Here is a 19,023-nt window from a genome sequence, read left to right on the forward strand (position 1 = left end):
GCGAAGATTATGCTAACTTAGTGATAGGCCTTTGGTGGGAAAGATGCCATGAAGTTCAAATTTCCTGTTGAAATTAGGGGAAAGGAAGTAGTTTTGCTAAAGCCCATATCATCTCCTACTCTGATCATGACTGGGGAGAAAATGGGTTATCAGCCAGGCTAGAGGAAAAAGGGATCTATCGAATTGTTTTCTCCCCATTATCTTTGTGTTCCTCTAAGAAGAAATATCGATGCATAGAGGCCAGTGTTTACACTGTGTCTCTCAGTCTAACAGAAGGCAGGCCCAATGCAACTGTTACCTGAACTGTAAGACTTTAATTAGAAGCATAGAATGTTAGATTGGAAGGGACTTGATCACCTAGTTACCTTTTCATATCTCTAATGAGGAGGACACTAGGTTGAGATAGATCAAAACTTAAGCAGATGGCATAACAGTAATGAAAGCCGATCCGACTGGTGCAGCCAGGTTAAATCCCTGCTCTGCCACTTACTAATTATATATCCTTGAGCAAGTTACTCAGCCTCTTTGTAGCTCAATTTCCTCACCTATAAATTAGGAATAATAATGGTACCTGCCTCATAGGATTGTTATGGTGACTAAATGTGCTCAGGTGATTTTATCTTTGTTATCTCCTGTAATATTACTACAGTCCTATGGGGAATCTGAAGATCTGAGAAATGAAGTAACTTTGGTAAATTGTTTGCAGTCCAGATGCCAACAAAGATCTCTTATAGGAACTTCATATTACTTTTTGCTGCCTTTGCAGGGGGAATAGCATTTATACAGGCATTCACCTGTGAAAGGGCCTGGTATATGGAGAACAGTAAGAAATTATGTGGCTGGAGCATAGGGGTGAATGGCGGGGAGTAAAAAGCAGTGAGAGTGGAGAGGGAGCAAGGCCACTGCTAAGAGAAATGAAGAGCCAAGCAAAGACCTTTGTGTCAGCTCTAGGACATGACCAGCTTCATCTTTAAAGACCATAACTCAGGCGGAACTACAGGAGTGGAGGGAGACAGCAGGACAAGATAAGGTACTATTTCAGTAGTCTAGTCCTGTGGTCTCCAAACGTGATTTATTACACCTTTTTCAGCAATTTTTAATCTGTACCGCTAATAGAAATTCATGTACTTCTGAATTATATATGTGTGTAATTCAGCCCTCAAACTAAATATGTGATAATAAAGCTTCCTTCCTTATTTTTAAGGATAGAAAATAAATATGTATAAATGTTCTAATATTTTCTTCCTGCATGTCAGTAGATCGTTTCGTGCACCTCCATTGGGAAACCACAGGGGCAGGGCAAAGACAAGGAAGGGTAGCAGAGGCAGAGGAGCTGGAGGAAAGGGATGGCAGCAGCATTTGGTGTCTGATCAGATGTGCGAGGTGAGGGAGGAGAAGGCAGGTGAGGACAAAGGCAAAGTTCTAACAAAGTTCCAGCTTGGAACATGTGGGAAATGATTACCACCATTAGTAAGCAGTGAGTATGAAAGAAGGAACATGCTTATAAGTGAATATAATGATAAGCTTACTGTTCCATGTTGCTTTTTGCCTGAAGATGTTATAATACCATTTCCCTTTAGCAAGAATTGGAGGAAAAAAGAGGAAGTACTGAGTTTTACCTAATACAAGACATTTATAGCATTTTGTTTGCCTCCTATTTTGCATATAGTTAAGTGCTTGTTAAATATTTAAGTGAGCTTTTAAAATTACAGTTAAACTTTTATTATAAGTGTTCATTCCTTTTCACCCTGTAGGATACTTTAGGGGTAGATGAACAATGTTTCAGTTTTTTGAAAACTGTTGGCCCTGGAAATTTTTCCATTTAAAAAGTTTAAGAATATGAAAAATAAGATTGTATCAGAATGATTTTCCTGAGATCCTTACTTTCATTGCTTTCAAGATATAAAATAGTCTATGTAATCTGAAATTTATTTTCAGTAGTTTTCTCATTGTTATTTCTAAGAATCATGATTTTATTCTATATATTGATTTGAAGTCTGTCCTCAATAAAGTGATTTGCTTTCATTTTTAACTGCTATGTCAGGTAGTCAGATTTAGAGTAAGTAGTTAGCAAGTCCAGCAACTCCAAGTCAGATTTAGAGACAAAAATAAGCAATGTTTTTTGCATATCAGGATTATGTTTGTGGAAGAAGCATTGTACTTGTGATGAGTGCCCAGGAACAAGGAGCAACCGTGACTTATTTGCTTAATTTATAAATTGATATCACTTCAGTGCGAATACTTATGAAACACTTATGACATGAACTCAAGGCAAAGTTCATGCTAGGCAGCCATAAACCAGCGAGTCTGGTACTCCAAGTATCACTCTGCTTCCCACCAGACACAAAACCGTATCTTTATGTACCTGAATAGAGTTAGATTGTGCAGATCTATTAAAAATGACATTTCTGTTGTTCTCTCTGCTGAGAGAGAGTGGAATAAGAACAAGCATTAAGGTTCTGAATAGTTCACCTTTTTTAATTTTTAAATTAGGAATGATTTGTCTATTATTATAGTAATATTTATTGAGACCTTACTGTGTTTAAGGCACTATCCTAGTACTTTTAACATATATATTTTTTGTTGTTGTTGTTTGTTTTGTTTTTTGTTTTCTGTAGCTGGCATAACAGTAGTTATTCCCATTTTACAGATCAGGAAACAGGAGCTACAGAGTAAAATCTGAATCTCTTAGGAATGCAGGAATGAGGTCTGGACATTGATATCTATTGGTATTTTTTAAACATCTCGTGATGAGCATACTGCGAAACCAGAATAAGAACGACTACTCTGTAATTATATTGCTTGTTTTAGAATTAATTTCTCTTAATTTGGAAGAGTAATCCAATAGTAGAACATAAAGCACATCTAAAGACTTAGGACTAGAATGGAACCACGGTGAAGATTTTATATACCTACCCACATAAATAAATCAACTTAATATATATGATTTTTTTTACACTAGAATTGTCAGCCATATAGCTTAACATACCAGAAATAATGAAAGCCATTTTTAAGGAGAAAACCAGAAAACTCTAAAACTATAAAAGTACATGTAGTTTAGTGAATATTGTTTCTACATGGAATTCCAAGTTTTAATACCATCCCTAATTTTTCCAAGCTTTAATTCATTATCATGTGTTTAAACATTTAACAAACTACTTGTATTTTAATATTGTACACATTCATAAGTATGATCTATTATAATAAAATAACCAATAAAATATTTCCATACTTTTGATTTTTAGAGTTGGAGAATTCTGTTTTATAAATGTAGATGAAACGATTATGAATACAGACAGCTATATAAATAAAAATATTCATTGCATTTAATTTTGTTATTGGCATTGGCTATGATGTTAGAAGAATATAAAGTTGAGATTAACTTAATCTTGACGGCATGTCCAGTTATTTCCTGCTGTGGGATAACAGAATGAATGAGATAATTTATCATGCTTGTGAACAAAAGTAATTGAATTAAGATTACCGTGAGACTTTTCATCTCGAATCTCCTGAGCAGGCATGCTCACCTCACATTTACAATGTTCTGTTAACTGAAATGTGGTTATTCAACAGAGTTCTCAATGAATAAGTGAGAAATCCAAGTCTATAATGGGCAGAATAGGATGTTCCTGTGGGTTGTTTTAAAGCATACCATTTTGTAAAGAAAAAAATTAGTGCAGGGAAAAAAAATTGTATATTAGAAACATTAAAAGAAATTCCAGAATTTTAGAGTTAAAAGTAACAATTCCTTTAGTTATGGGTAAACTCAGAGAGGCAGTTATGTTTAAGGGTATACGACTATACAACTAGTGACAGCTAAAACTAGACACAGTATCTCTGTTTTCTGTTTCTCTTCACACTTTATCAGATTACACACTTACCCTAGGGGAAAAAAAACAGATTCAACAAATCTGTTTATGGTTCCAAATTTTTTTCTTTCAAGCTTTGTTTTCCCAGATTACGAAACATTAAACATAAACATACATACATATATATATATATGTCTTTAAAAAATTTCATATGTATGTTTACATATGTTTTTTAGAAAATTTTTAGAAATCAGAAAAATTTCAAGAAGAGAAACCATTTAATTCATTGTAGATTGTTAATAGGAAGATAATCAGTTTTGTAGATTATCCAACTCACATCTAACTTTCAGTTCTGGGAAAGTACCTTCAAATCATGTGAGTAGGCTTAATGATGTAGTAAAAAACAGAACAGAAGACTGTAACTGTGGCCAAGATGAGTTTTCTTAACATGATAATAGGGTGGAGCCTTGATTAGTGACATAGTGACACCCCTTCTGATGGCAGAAAAGGCTTTTTAAAGGCATTGAGCCCATGGTTTTAGGCCTCTTTACAGAGGCTGTGTTGTGACCAGCAGTAATCTCCACGGAGGCATCACATGCCATATCTACTTTCCCATGTATTTCCTATGTGAGGCTCGGTACTGTTTGGATACAAAGCAAAGTCAAACTGTATTTTTGGTATTACACTGAGTTCAAGGCCTCATTCTCACTAGCCATTGATTGTGGACCAATCTTTTTGGTCTAGCCTAGCTCAAATAGAGAGCAGCAAACTCAGACTTTAGTCACATTAATGAAGCTTTGCATCTACCTAAGAGAGAAAAGTCATATTCCCCCTCCTTCCTCCCATTCGTTTAAGCAATATAGGGTAAGTATTAACTCTAAGACAGTCTTCAAATCTGAGTGGTATGTGAAGAAATGCAACTTAATTCTAAGACTTAGAATTAATTCCTTCCAAGAGACCGTGCATAATCTATCGGGACATGTGTAACAGTAGTGGTAGAGAAACTATGTGGTGATCCAGGTTTCTCGATAGTGTGGCCTTATTATTTTGTAAGCAATGATTTCCCAGCCAGAGATATAGCCATATTCAAATATAACCACATATCTATGTTCCCAAGACTACAATAGAATCCGTTTGAATCATTCACCAAATACACTCACTATAAGTGTGCCTCAAGAGTCTACTTTCCAAGCATGTACTATACTTCATTAATGATAAAAACATCCCTATTACTCAGATTCTGAATGCTAGGCTATGTTCTGAACCTTTAACTACAGCAACTTGTCAAAATTGTGACAAATGTAATTATGGTACAAATGCCATCTTTAAAAATATGTGTGAAAATAATACATCTCAGTAGATCATGTACTTAGTATTTTAGCAATGGGGATTGGTTCGCATTAAGTCAGAATTTGTTTAAATAGGACCATTGTGTTTACACAGGTATATTACTGACTCCACAGCTTGGCATCTTACAGAGATAATGACACATTTTGGTGGATTTGAATTTCCAAAATTCTTTGCCAGGTGGGAAAGGGAAAAATTGCATATACATTTTATGGCATTTCATGAATAGGCCATTTTCTTTTTTGTCAAAAATATGAAGAAAACATAATAGGTAGAGATGCTTTTAGATTTTTCATGCTTCCAGTAGCAAAAATACAAATAGTGCTGAAAAAAATCCTTTTACATCGACATTTTCAAGGCAATATTCTGAACAAATTACTTTTTTCATGGCGGGCTGAGGGAGAAAGACATTATGTGTTATAAACCCGTTTTTTTCCCCTGCATACCTGTTATTCGTAATGTTTGGTAAAAGTGACATTTCTGCTAAGAACTGTAATGAAGATTATTCCACATACTAAAATTTCCAATTACATTGTTGGACAGTGAGAAAACATAGGGAACCCCATATTATAATCTCTTAGAATCCTTCTGCATGACTTGTACATATTATACCATTCATTTACATTTTTGAAGTACATAATCGTGTATTTGTTTTCAGGATTATAGCTCCACATTATTCAAAATGCACTTTTCTGGACAGAAATATTGTCTTTATGTTTTGTGGTGTGGCAGAGTCCTGTTGCATTGAAGCTTTTATTTATAAGAAATGTACTCCACAAGGGTGTTAGAAATAACTTTGCAATAAAGGAAGCTCTGTGGTGGAAGCAAAAGGGCAATAGTGGATAAATTGTGCAAGAGGCTGCTTGTTTGGAAATCAAATTTAATTTCAAAGAGCTTTCAATCACTAGTTAATATAACTGCTTTAAATTTACAGACAGTGGGAGTAGCTCACCGTTACCCAAGTATGCTTCATCTCCCAAACCAAACAACAGCTACATGTTCAAACGGGAGCCCCCAGAGGGATGTGAGCGAGTGAAGGTCTTTGAGGAAATGGCGTAAGTAATGTCTTTTCTATCAGCTGGGATCTGCAAAGCTGTAAAGCTTTTTTACCGAGACCAGTTGATTACAGATGAATCAACTACTCCATCCAGCTGATAATGTGTTTCAAATTCAAAATTCTCCTTATGAAAGGAGAATTGAATAGGCAGAAGAGCTCTTAATAAAGAAGAATTGAAGTCCGTGTGCTGGAAATATATAAGCTAATACAAAAGAAACTTGTAAATTCATCCTTAGTAGCTAAAAGATCTATTTTTAATCATTTAAGACATTTCCCTTCAAAGGCTCTCTTAATTTAGATGGCTAATGTTACACCAACATTTAGCAGCAGAGTTAATATCCATGCTAGCATAATGACAGTGGTTTCACAAGCCAGAGGGGAACTAGTCTGTTTCCCTATAGATACATCTAGTGTGTGTATTCATTGAATTTAGACTTTCTGTTCACAGATTTTTTTTTCCTTTTTGAAATTTCAGTATGTATAAATTAGAAATTAAGAGAAAAGAGGTTCATGCTATAAATACTTGGCAGAATAGCGCAAAGAAAAAAAACAAGGACAGTGTGGCTCTCGGGCTCTGTCATCCCTCGGCCCCAGCGCAGGTGCCGAGTGGTGGCTGCTGGACCTATGCAGGTATCAGAAGGGGCCAGGGACTGCCTTGCAGGAGTTGATGAGTAGTTCCTGGGAATGGGAGGAGAGGAAGGGCTTGTGGACCCTGCCCGTCCGGCTGACTGGCTCTGTGAGAAACGACCGAAACTTTGTGTTTCTGATCTGTTAGTGGAAGTGTGGAGCGAGATGCCTAAAACCAAATATATGATGGCGTAATTCCTCTCCCAATACACTTTTTTTTTCTAACAGAAAAGGTCATTTCAACCTTTCATAATCTTCAACTATCACGTAGGAGGTGTTTCTACGCTCCTCAGTGATTGAACGCAAACTAGCAATCTCTGAAAAAATTTGCCCAGTCCTTTTGAAAATCCTTTTGTTTCAAATATCACTTCAGTGCTGTGTACATCAGTAGTCTGCCTGCTGACTTGTGCTATGGAAGATGTTTACCCCCTCTGTGTACACTTAACTCATTCCCTGCCATTCACATTTTAGCTTTTTTTTAGAGAATTCCAGTTAATTTAGAAAGTGCTTGTTAAATAACTTTTTAGTGATCGTAAACCTAATTTTGTTTTATGGTTTTAGGTCTCGTCAGCCTATCTCAGCCCCTCTCTTTTCATGTCCTGACAAAAACAAGGTTAATTTCATCCCAACCGGATCAGCTTTCTGTCCTGTAAAACTTCTAGGCCCTCTCTTACCCGCCTCCGACCTGATGCTCAAAAACTCTCCTAACTCTGGCCCGAGCTCAGCCCTGGCAACGCTGGCCGTTGAGCAGCTCGCCTCACGCGTCTCCTTCACGTCCCTTTCTGATGACACCAGCACGGCAGGCTCCCCCGAGGCCTCTGTCCAACAGCCATCCCAGCAGCAGCAGCAGCAGCTCCTGCAGGAACTGCAGGCCGAGGAGCACGTCTCTGCTCAGAACTACATGATCATCTAACGCGAAGGGGGAGCTGGCCTCTGCCCTTCGTCCCATGGATTAGGAACTAGATCTCAGACATCTATCTGCATGGAGTGACAAACTTTCCGAACACCACCACCGACAACAAAATACTTATCAGCATCATAAAGTATCTCTTAACACTGGTCTTGGCAGGGACGGAACGCCTACTCAGCAGTTTTCGTGGAAAGCAGTAATGCTTGCAAAATGTGTATGTCATTCAGCATTTTAAGTGGAGACTATGCATTTCATAGTATGTTTGACAGATTAGTACTGTGTCCTGTGTTTTGTTCCAAATTCTTCAGTATAAATAAGCTCTGTATCAAAAGGTTGCCTGTCTAAATAGAAAATGTCTTGCTGTGTTTTGTCCTATGGAAAATACTGTACTTCAGGATTATGTTTACAATTGATCCAGGTGTTTGTTTCTAACTTCTGTAATACATACAATGCAAAAAAATAAAATAAATGGCCACGACAGTTGCACAGTGCCCACCCTATGGCCTAGCTTCAGGTACTTCAGTTGAAGTCTAAACTCAGGTAACTTGGAATGTATATCATATTGGGATATTAAATATTTCACAGCTAAAAAGCTAAAGAGAGAACATCACTCTTTTGCCTTTCCTTATTTTACGCATTTCCCTTTCCTCATTACATTCCACATTCTTAGTATAAGAAGTGCATTCAACCCTAGGAGAATGATAATCCTGGACATGGGTGAACATGAGAAGAACCAGCAAATCTGTGGTGTCTGACATCACTTTTGTCATGTGGTTACAAGTAAAACAACTGTTGCATTCACTGTTTCAACACGTATAAACATGGCTTTTTAATTTTTTTTTTTACAAGTTCAAGTGTTGCTCAGTTAATGACTGTTCAGTGTCACGAAGTGTCCAGTACCAGGCTGTACATAAACATTCCACATCGTGTGATGGAATTTAAAGACAAGAATGTCTAGGTTTAAATTCAGAATTAGTGAAGTTTCACAGGGGATGGCTGAGATTTTTTCGTTTATATTGGCTATCAAGGTCATGAAATGCTACTGTTTAAAGGCATATTAATATTTCTTTTGGAAATTTTTTAATTTGCAAGTTTAAAATGACACACTTTGGGTTATTGTTTTCCTCAAGCAATCTAGGTACATGAGTTGCATTCATGTAGAGAGAGAATATATGAGTCTCAGAATAAATGCAACGTAAGTAAGCAGGTTGTTTGGTGACTTACAAAAGCAGTAGTTTGAAGCTATCTCATTTAAGCCTCTTCTAACAATATCATGAATAGTTCTGTTAATATTTCAGGTGTGCAAAGTAGAGTGTAAACCCAAGTAAATAGCCTTGAACTTGCAGACTTGACCAAACTTTTCAACAAAGTACGAAGAGAGCCCTAGATCTAGATGCTCCTGATGGGTCAGTGGAAGAGCCAACTTTCGGACATTGTTTCCTGCAGCACAAAGAGAGTATCTAAAAGCAAAAGGAAGCTTTTGTGTTTTTATTCCATTGCTTTCAGTTCCGTAAAACATAAAGTTGTTCTTCACTGCACCAGAAGCATATGGCACATTTTTCTTAGGAATTAGGGGAGCAAGACACCCACAGCTACAGGAATGCTTCAGTTCCTTTCAGTCTTTCCTGGGTTTTCTTGATTTTCTAAGGAGGTCGAAGAAGAAAGAGGTGATAATGATGAACGCAACACCATTGATTTTTTTTTTAATTTTAAGAAATAGCATATGTATGATTTGTTTGTGTTGTGTGTATTCTGTGTATTGTCATCCTAATTATCTTCTTTCCACCAAAGTTTGCAGTAATATTCTCTCCTGAAGGTGCATTCTGGCTCCTTTAAATTAGTCAGTGTTATATTGTAGGAGACTGTCATGGGAAAAGACTCAGTTTACTTTGCCATTTTCACAGGGGAAACTTTTCACACAATCTTTTCAGCAGCAGACACCTTTAACCCTAATAATCTCAGGCTTTGATGAAAATATTATATTTTGTAGATTATGGTTAAAGGGAGATTATTCTGTAAGATAAATATGAGCTCCATTAACTTCTGATATCTGGTTTAGCATTATATAATGTGTTGATCTTATGCTCTGCTTTTGTCCAAATAATATGCAATAGTATCAATATCAATTTCTGGAAGATGGACTGAATATGCTTTTTTGGTGATGAAATCTGATGTACGATATTTATAGTGACGTGCTTTTATTTTCTCATGAGAAACTGAATATTAATTGTGTTGTACATTTGTTCTTAGCATATATTAAAGTTTTGAACCAAATGTGTTAAAGCTTATGCTTTGCCATGTAAATTTCCCAGAAGTTGTTGAGCTCAAATGTATCCTACATCCAGCTGTAGAAATTTGTCAGAAATCGTTTAAATTTTGTATATAGGTGTACTGTTTAATTCTAGCCACTGCGCTGAACAGTATTCAAGTCACCATACAATATGGCTTTACACAAGGAAATGTGTGGCTTTTGTTTTGTATTTTTTTCAGTATAGAAGTTCCTGTGTCTTATTTAAATAAAGTTATTAGTAAAACTGGAATGGTCCACATATGTTTTTGGAAAGACTGGGCGGTTAGCATCTTAACCTGACAGGAATGAATTTGGCTCAAGGTAATGACAGTATTCAGTGCTCATCGAGTTCCTGACCTGCATCTCTGGGGCTGTAGGGAGTCTAGCTGGATCAGATTTCCACAGCTTGGTTTCCTCTTGACATTTAATTTACACACTTTCCATCACAAGGTAAGAAGCCAGGTGTCTAAAGTTCCAAGTCCTTGTGCTGTTCCAACTATGAGCACCTTAGGGGAAACATCCCCATGTCATTTTACAGCTAAGAATTTATTTGTGGAAATAATATTTGGCAAAATCACCTCAAGGGAAGTTGCATATTTCTTGCAATGAAAGTTGCAGCAAAAATAAATAAACTTTTACTCCTTTTATTCATGTTTATATTCAGGATAAGGAGAAAAGCTTTACAAAACAAAGGAGTGTTGATGTTATGCCCGGCTTTACAAACCGGGCCACGTGGTGTCCAGAAAGCAAAAGCAAACCACTGAGAAATAATTTACCAGCAATGTTCATTTTTGAAGCACAGCTCATCAAAGGGATTGATAAGACTTGACCTTTAAATTGAACTTTAAAAAGACTATGTAGTATCTGTGTTTTGGGCTGAAAAAAAAGTCAAGTTAACTTTTTAATGGTAAGACTTGTCCACTATCTTCTTGAGGCTGATATATAATTTAGGCAGGAAATTAGCTTATACAAGTTAAACATTCCATTGCAAATGAATGAGAAAGAAAAGTAGAATTCTCAGCCGCATTTCTGCTTGACTCAATCACATAATAAGTTTAATATAAACAGCCCTGAAAAACAAGTCAGTATATGAGTATTTGCAAAATCAAGCCTAAGAAACAAGGAAAGAGTTATTAGATCTTATATATGTTTAACCTTACGCTAGCTAGAAAGTCACTCGAAGTTTATGAATATTGCAAAATAACTTCATCCATATGCCCCACCCCATAGTGTGAGGCCCTTCTAGTTCTGAAGGTCCGTTATCCTCCACATATTCCCTACTGCTCTCTATGAGCAGCTTCTACCTTCTACCACATCTTTGGTACCCACAGGTCTTTTTTTTCCCCTGGGCACTCACTCCTTTGGTGAGCTCTGGGCTCTTTGGAGCTGCAGGATCTTTGAGAAGATGGATCACTTAATACACACCTGGGCTCGATACAGATGCTGTAGACTGGCCCCGCATTTCCAGTTGTCTAAAGAGCATCTCAGACTTGTTGCCTCATCACAACTTGAGTAAACGGAATGAAGGCACCGTCTTGTCCTATGTTGTACCAGATCAGTTCTCCTCCTTTTTACACTTCTATTCCTATTTCCCAGAGAACAAAGATTGGAATTCTGTGTCTTGAAGTTTTCTCCACATAAATCTCTCAGGTTTGCTCTTCTGTCTTCCTATTATCACCAATTTTCAAGCTGCAGAAGCATGATGTTGGCAGGTCAGAGAGCTATACCAGCTGGATGAATTTCTTCTGAAATAAGATTCCGATGGCTGGGAAACAAAACTAAGTGTGCTAGACTTTCAATACGACACTAGCCATAGACCAGGTGTCCACCAACTACTATACATTGGCCAAATCCACCCCATTCCTTTTTTTGTAAGTACAATTTTACTGGAATAAAGCCACACTCGTTCACTTATGTAATAGTTAAGTTTTGTGGAGAATGAGTATATGCAGATTTTTGACTGTGCAGGGGCTTGGCACTCCTAACCGCCTACCCCTCCCACACCCACATTGTTCAAGGATCAACTGTGTTGCCTATAGCTATTTTGCAGTGTGATGTGAGAGTTAAATAGATTCAACAGAAACAGTCAGGCCCACAATGCCTAAAATGTTTACTGTCTGGTCCTTTACAGAAAAAAATTGCTGACCTCGGCGATAGAGCAAAGAGCAAACTAAATGTAGATAACTTGTATCATATATGGGGTTGTTTCTAAAATGTGTCCACAAATTCTATGCTACTTCTCCCTTCAAGAGGTAGAGCTCAATTTTCTCCCTTTAAGTGTGGACTGGACTTACGAAGAGAATCTTGCTTCTGTCTTGGGGTGTGTGCACTTTATTGGATCACTTGCTATAGGGGAAGCTATATTATGAAGATATTCAGAAAGTCTGGAGAGACCCACATTGCAAGTAGCAGAATCCTCTGGCCGGCTGCCTGCCAGCAACCATGTGAAACAGGTCGTCTAGCCCCAGGTGAGCCTTGAAATCACTATAACCTCATGAGAGACCTTGAACAGACCCAGGTAAACGATTCCTAGGTTCCCTAGAAATTGTGTGAGATATTTGTTGTTTTAAAGTGTTAAGTTTTGGGGTACTTTGTTACATAGGGTTAGAGTATACAATACAGCAGCTGCCCTCCATGCCAATCCCCCCCCCACACACACACACACGTCACCAACATCACGTAGATTCTTGCCTTTTTAGATGGATAATTCTTTTTTTGCATTGCAATTTTTAAAAAATTTTTATGGTGACATTGGTCAACTAAATCCAGTAAGTTTTAGGTATACAATTTAGCAGTAAGGCACGCGCGCGCGCACACACACACACACACACACACACGAAGTGTTCACCACCAATAGTTAGATTTCTTTCTGTCACTACATATTTGACCCCCTTTACCCCATCTACCTCTTCAGATACTTCTTGAAAGAAGCCCTTTAGGACTAGGTTTAAGACAAAGCTTTCTTGTGCAAATTTTTTAATTTGAATAAGTCACATGATAATAAGTCTATTGTATGTGCCTAAAGGTTGTCTAACACTAAACTATCTTACCCCAGACAATCTAAAGCTGGGGGTGGGCTGCAATTAAACCCTTGCAGAAAAGGGTTCTCTGTGTGAAATGATGCAGGGTGTGAGAAAGGTGATCAGTTTGGAAAGAAGAAAAAGCAGAATCTAAAGATGAGAAATATTTCCACCTTGAATGTCTTTATTTTTTTCCTTTAGTTAACGGGACGCTGGTGACCCAGTGGTTCTAAACTAGCATAGTCCATTCCATAGGCATTTGCACCTCTCAAAGAGGAGGGGAAAAATGAATTTTCATGGGTTCCAAACCAGTTTGGTGATGGCTACCTCATTCAAAACAGCCATTTTCTTAACACTAAGACTTTGAACAATTAGATCATTTTTCCTCCAAAAGACTTTCCGATAACAAGGAATGGGTTCCCTTTCACACTACAAATTCTACTCAAGTCTTGGCATCAGTTTTAAGTGTGACTTCGATGACATTCCTTTAGCCAGAATTGGGTATGACCCTGCAACCATGGATGTTATTTCAAACCATTGTCTGGAAGCAAGCTGGATTCAGGGTGGATGTAGGGCTCCACGAGGACCTGCCAGATAGAGCGAAGGGTTCATGCTGAAAAGGCAACACTTCCCTCAGGTTTTCTATTCCACTTTGTAAAGGAAAAGGGTTATACTCAAGGGACAGAAGTTAACAAAGGACACTGCTCATGGGCTGCAATAAACAGCCTGCCATTTTTCATATGTACTGAAATCGAGGCAAACGGTAATCTTAACGCATTCTCCGTTTGGTTACAGACAAACATCTGGCATGGTCTCTCCCACTTCCTTTCCCAATGACCACCCTTGGAGCTTTGCATGAAGAACTTATTCCCTTTTGAATCTCTGACCCCTTCTCCTGATCACTCCTCTAAATCCATGACCATTGCAGCAGATCCTGCAGGAAGCTGATAAAGCAATAGGGAGAGGAGGCTCACGACGGTTGCACCCGGGGAAATAGGGTCTGTGGGTGGGAGAGGAAAGTGCTGAGGCGAGCTTTCACAACATTCATGCGCCTTCTTGAAATATTTCATTTATTTTCTTACAATGAGCGTGTATTCCTTTTGTAATATTTTGTAAAAGAAGACAAAGAAGAACCATGGCCTTCATCCGCAGTTGTTGGCGGGTCGGTCCCCTTTTCTCTGCTTGCACCACCTTCTTACCATCATCCAGTCTGCAGCAGAAAGTGGATATGACTGAACTGACTGCTGTACATATTCCTAATATAAAAACAGGGTGAAATTCAAGGGGAATGATCGACAAGAAAATAAATGCTTCACCTCACTATTCATCAAAACAATGAAAATTAAAATAATTTGGTGCCTTTAAAATAGCAAAGATTAAAAAAGAGGGATAATATTTCGTGCTAAGGGAGTGGCCAGGACATGATCACGCTCATATCTATTAAAAGAATAAATTAGAGCATCCGTTCTGAACAAGAAAGAGGCAACCACCAAGTGGCAAAAAGCAGGTCACAAACCAGTGTGTTCCCTTGGTTTTCTAAAAATACATATATGTGCCAGTTAAAAAAAAAAAAAAAGACAAGAAAAATGTACAAAAACTAATACTGGTTAGCTCTGGGATGTGGATAATTTGTCTTTAACATTTGCATTTGTTTTTCTAAGTTTTCTCTGATAGCACCTGCTAACCTTGTAATTTGGGAGAAAATGAGTGTTAATTTCTGAATATTAAGGAAGGGAGGAAAAAAGGAAATGATAGGAAATGATTTAGTTTTAATGGAAATGAGCAGCAAGTCTCTTAAAATCAAACTGCCTTGAAGGAAGGCCTCATTGAGTGGACTTTGTCTCAGTGGGAAAACCCAAACATGACAGAACTTTTTTTCTTTCCCAGAAAAAAATGGCTCCAACATTGTAAACGGAAAATTGAAAAGAACCCTCTACCCCAAGCTAACTGTAAAAGCCTGAAAATGGCCAAGATATTGTTCTTGTATGTGACCCATATTTCCCAGTACACTCTTCACTGAGGGTTTGTTTAGTCTAGTGTTACAGAGATTTCCTGAAGTGGTTACAGGTGAAACGGACATTGACCAGATTGCATTAGAGAAGATTGGGAATCGAACCGTTAGTCAAGCTGTGGTGGATTCCTTGGCTTGAGAGCCCCTTGTGTGGGAAAACTTGGCTCCTACTATTAGCTGTTGGCTCTGTAGCTAGCATGAGCCAGTGGGGCAGAAAGCAACTTGGGGATTCCATTTGCTTATTTCTCCTTCTTGGAAAACTTCTGTTCCTTATTCACCGAACTGAGTCTCAGCACTATGGCATCTGTGATTTGGGTCAGCTGGCGGGCCACACCTGGTGGAGCCAGTCCCCTCCCACATTCTGGATCCCAGAGGCAGTGTGACATAAGGGAAAATGCTCCAGGTTCAGCACTGGACAGGAGTGAGTGATGGCCCTGTGAGCTCGGGAGTCTTTATTTGCGAAGTGATGATAATAACCCTTAGTCAGCTCAGGCTGCCATGAAAAATACCACAGGCTGGGTGACTTAAACAATAGAAATTTATTTCTCACAGTTTTGGAGGCAACAGGTCTCAGATCAAGGTCTAGTGGGGTTCGGTTTCTAGCCCAGACTCTTTTTGGCTCGCAGATAGCTGGTTTGTCCTTGCATGGCCTTTCCTCTAGGCCATGGTGTCTAGTCTTATGACATCAACCTCTCTGATCAGGACCCCACCCTAGAACCTCATTTTGCCTTAATTACCTTCCAAGGCCTTATTTCCAAATATAATCACATTGAGGGGTAGGACTTCAACATGTGAATCATGGGGAGAAACAATTCAGTGCATACGAATCCTTCCATTAGGCAAATGCAAATTAAAACCACAATGAGACTCAGCTTCACACTCACTAAGATGACCATAAGCAAAAAGACAAATAATCTCAAGTATTGGTGAGGATGTGGAGAAATTGAACTCTCATAGACTGCTGGTAAGAATGTAAAATGCAGTAGCACTTTGGAAAACAGTCTGGAAGTTCCTCAAAAGGTCAAGCATAGAGTTACCCCATGACCAGCAATTCCACGCCTAGGTATGGACCCAAGACAATAAGAACGTATGTCCACACAAAAACTTGTACACAAATGTTCATAGTAGCATTATTCACAATAGCCAAAGTGGAAGCAATTCAAATATTCATCAATTGATAACCAGATAAATACTCAACTTATCGTTGAGTATTAGTAATAAAAAAGAATAAAGTACTGATATGCCTCAACGTGGATGAGCATTAATAACATTATAAGTGAAAAAAAGGTCATCTCAAAGACCACATGTTATATGATTCCATTCACATGAACTTTTCATTATAGGCAAATTTAAAGAGACGGAAAGTAGATTAGAGTTTGCCAGGGTCTGGGGTAGGGTGGCATTGGGAGTCACTGCTAATGGGTACAAAATTTCTTTTGGGGTTACTGAAAAATGTTTTGGAATGAGATAAGGGTGGTGGTTGTATAACCTTGTAAATATACTAAAAGCCACGGAAATCATACACTTTGAAGGGGTAAATTTTATGGTATGCGATTTATAACTCAATTAAACACACACACACACACCCCAAAAAATCCTATTTGGTGGGATAGTTAAGAGGATGAAAGGAGCTGATGTGCACACAGCACAGCGCCTGGCATAGAGTCCCCCATGGGTAACAGCTGTTTTTATTTTCCATAGTCCATGTGGGGTCAGAAAGAGTGACGGCAGTAAGGCTTTCACCATATAAAACACAGTTACGTGAGCCTAAAATCTCCGCCTCCGTGGTCCTTAAGAACATTCACTGGACGGTTCCGCTTCCTCCTCCTGGTGTCCGCTGACATTTGCACTTTTCTTCTCTTTTCGTAGGTGGGCCAGTCAGGTGCCCACCCTGGCTCCCTACGCAGGAAGCCCACGTGAGGGCCTCCAAGCTTGTCTTCCCACAGACTTCTGTGCCTTCCCTGCCCTCCGGCTCTCCTCATCCGGAAAGCGAGGTCAGAAGACCAGAACACTTCAGGCTTCGGCCAGGGCTCCCTCCTCTGTCTTTTCCAATGCTTTGTCTTTAACCTGGACCTGGTTTACAGGTCAGAAGAACCAGCCTCTTGGCCCTGGGCCTCTCTCGTCACAAGTTCACCACTGAAACCCAGCATAGAGGAGCAAGGGCTCCCCTGGGCTGGCTCTGAGGGCAGGTAACAGATGGGCGGCAGACTGCAGGTAGCCAGAGCTCAGGCTAGTGTGTCATCGGGATTTGTTCTCTCTCTGTGAGCTTCTTCCTTTCCAGCTGGAGCTAAAGTCACAGCTTACCCAGGATGGCAGCTCCTATTGGCAGGATAAAAATACCCCTTGGTTTGACTGCGGAGGCCCACGCGTGGCCAACTCAGCCATTAGGGCAAAGAGAGGAAATAGTACAGAGTGGCTGGACTTCCCAGCAGGGAAAGCTGGCCAGAGGAAGCTCCCGCTTGCTTGCACGTGGACAATGACGGCTTTCAGTGCTCATAGGAAGTTCCAGCCACATTAGTGTCTCTGCATCAGCGTGAAACCTATGGTTAGCATCCATGTTTTTTACTTTTATTGTTTATCGACCCCTTTGAGAATTTATGGATACTTCAGATCATTTCCTCAGGAAAAAAAATCCACAGAGGTGCATTTTCACACACATGCACACACACACATACACACACACACACACACACACACACACACACAATTACATATGATCTCAGAAGATGCACAGAACCCTTGAAGCTAAGAGGCCCATAAATCCCTAGACCAGAACAGAGTTTATGACAGAGTGAAAAGAGTTGGTAACCCAGCGCCAGAAATAGCAGTGAGCTGCTGCGAGAGATGGAAGCAAGGCTGCCGACTGTCAAGCGCCACGTCGGTCCTGCGAGTGCCTTCTGCTTATCCTTGGGACAGGAGGCCAGTAGAGGAAACTCTAAATGTGGAACAGACCCTTGGGGCATTACAGTTCAGGGGCCAGAAATACCAGCGAGGAGACACCTCAGACTGAAATCAGTGAAAGAGCTCCCCAGGAAGTGGCTGGGCAAAGAAGCCCAGAGCTGGCGCAATATCCAGCCTGTACTGATGAGAGGCATTTCTAAAATCAATTACCTCCTCAATGGCTGGCAAAGCGTGTGTGTGCAGTCCGCTGTTGGGTTTCAGAGGTTCCCTGAGCACTTCTGATCGGCTCTGCTAGGGCAAGTCACGAAGAAGTCGCCCACCCTAACGCCAAGGCCAGCTGTTATCCAAGCTGAGATGTCCCAGGGGCAGTACCCCAGAGTAGAAGTGCTAGAAGGGTGTCCAACAGAGGAGTTGGGGGTTGGGGGAGTGCTACAGGAAGAGACATGATAGAGAATGTGCAGGGAGCCAGAATTCGATGGATGTTAATCATGTCCTCCAGGAGAACACGAATTCAATGATTATGGCCAAATGCTTGAGAACTCTAGAGCAAGCACTTGGGCACATTGAAAACAGGGCCCTCAGATCAGTTTTTTACCGATTAATTATCAGAAAGCAGGACATGGGTATTTATTTTGTGTTAAAGCCAACGATCCTACTTTTCAGAGGAAAGTACAAAGAGGTACAAAGGATCAAAGTTTAGATGAGCAGCAGGAGAGCAATGAAACTCATGCCGACTGACAACCTGGCTCTCTCCACGGTCGACCCAGCCCAGGCATTCCTCCCTCCACTGCGTGGCTCCTCTACACTGCTCCGCCTCTGCTTCTTCAGGATTAGTCATTCCTCAAGGCTCCGAGCTTTATAGTAACCGTGCACTGCTTCTTTTGATTTCTGCTTTTTTATAATTGACACATTGTTTCATATCATCATCACCAGTTCAGAATCAAAGGAGGGAGAAGCTGAGAAACTCTTGACTATTCTAAGGATGGAAAGTTATTCTGCCAGGACTACTTAATGCATTGGCTTCCTGAGCTGGTCAGCTGAGACCAGAGAG

At 39.5% G+C, this 19,023-nt stretch overlaps 1 protein-coding gene across 1 annotated transcript in view; it reads left to right on the forward strand.

Moving 5' to 3' along the window:
* Positions 1–10,287, forward strand: part of GLCCI1 (glucocorticoid induced 1) — a 94,542-nt gene extending 84,255 nt beyond the window's left edge. The window contains exons 7-8 of the mRNA XM_016133675.2: positions 6,091–6,211; positions 7,402–10,287. Coding sequence (XP_015989161.2) covers positions 6,091–6,211; positions 7,402–7,753 — 473 coding nt within the window. The 3' untranslated portion in view covers positions 7,754–10,287. The remainder of the gene's footprint in view (positions 1–6,090; positions 6,212–7,401) is intronic.
* Positions 10,288–19,023: the final 8,736 nt, after the last annotated feature.

This window comes from Rousettus aegyptiacus, unplaced genomic scaffold (assembly GCF_014176215.1).
Source record: "Rousettus aegyptiacus isolate mRouAeg1 unplaced genomic scaffold, mRouAeg1.p scaffold_m13_p_13, whole genome shotgun sequence".
Lineage (NCBI taxonomy): Eukaryota > Metazoa > Chordata > Mammalia > Chiroptera > Pteropodidae > Rousettus > Rousettus aegyptiacus.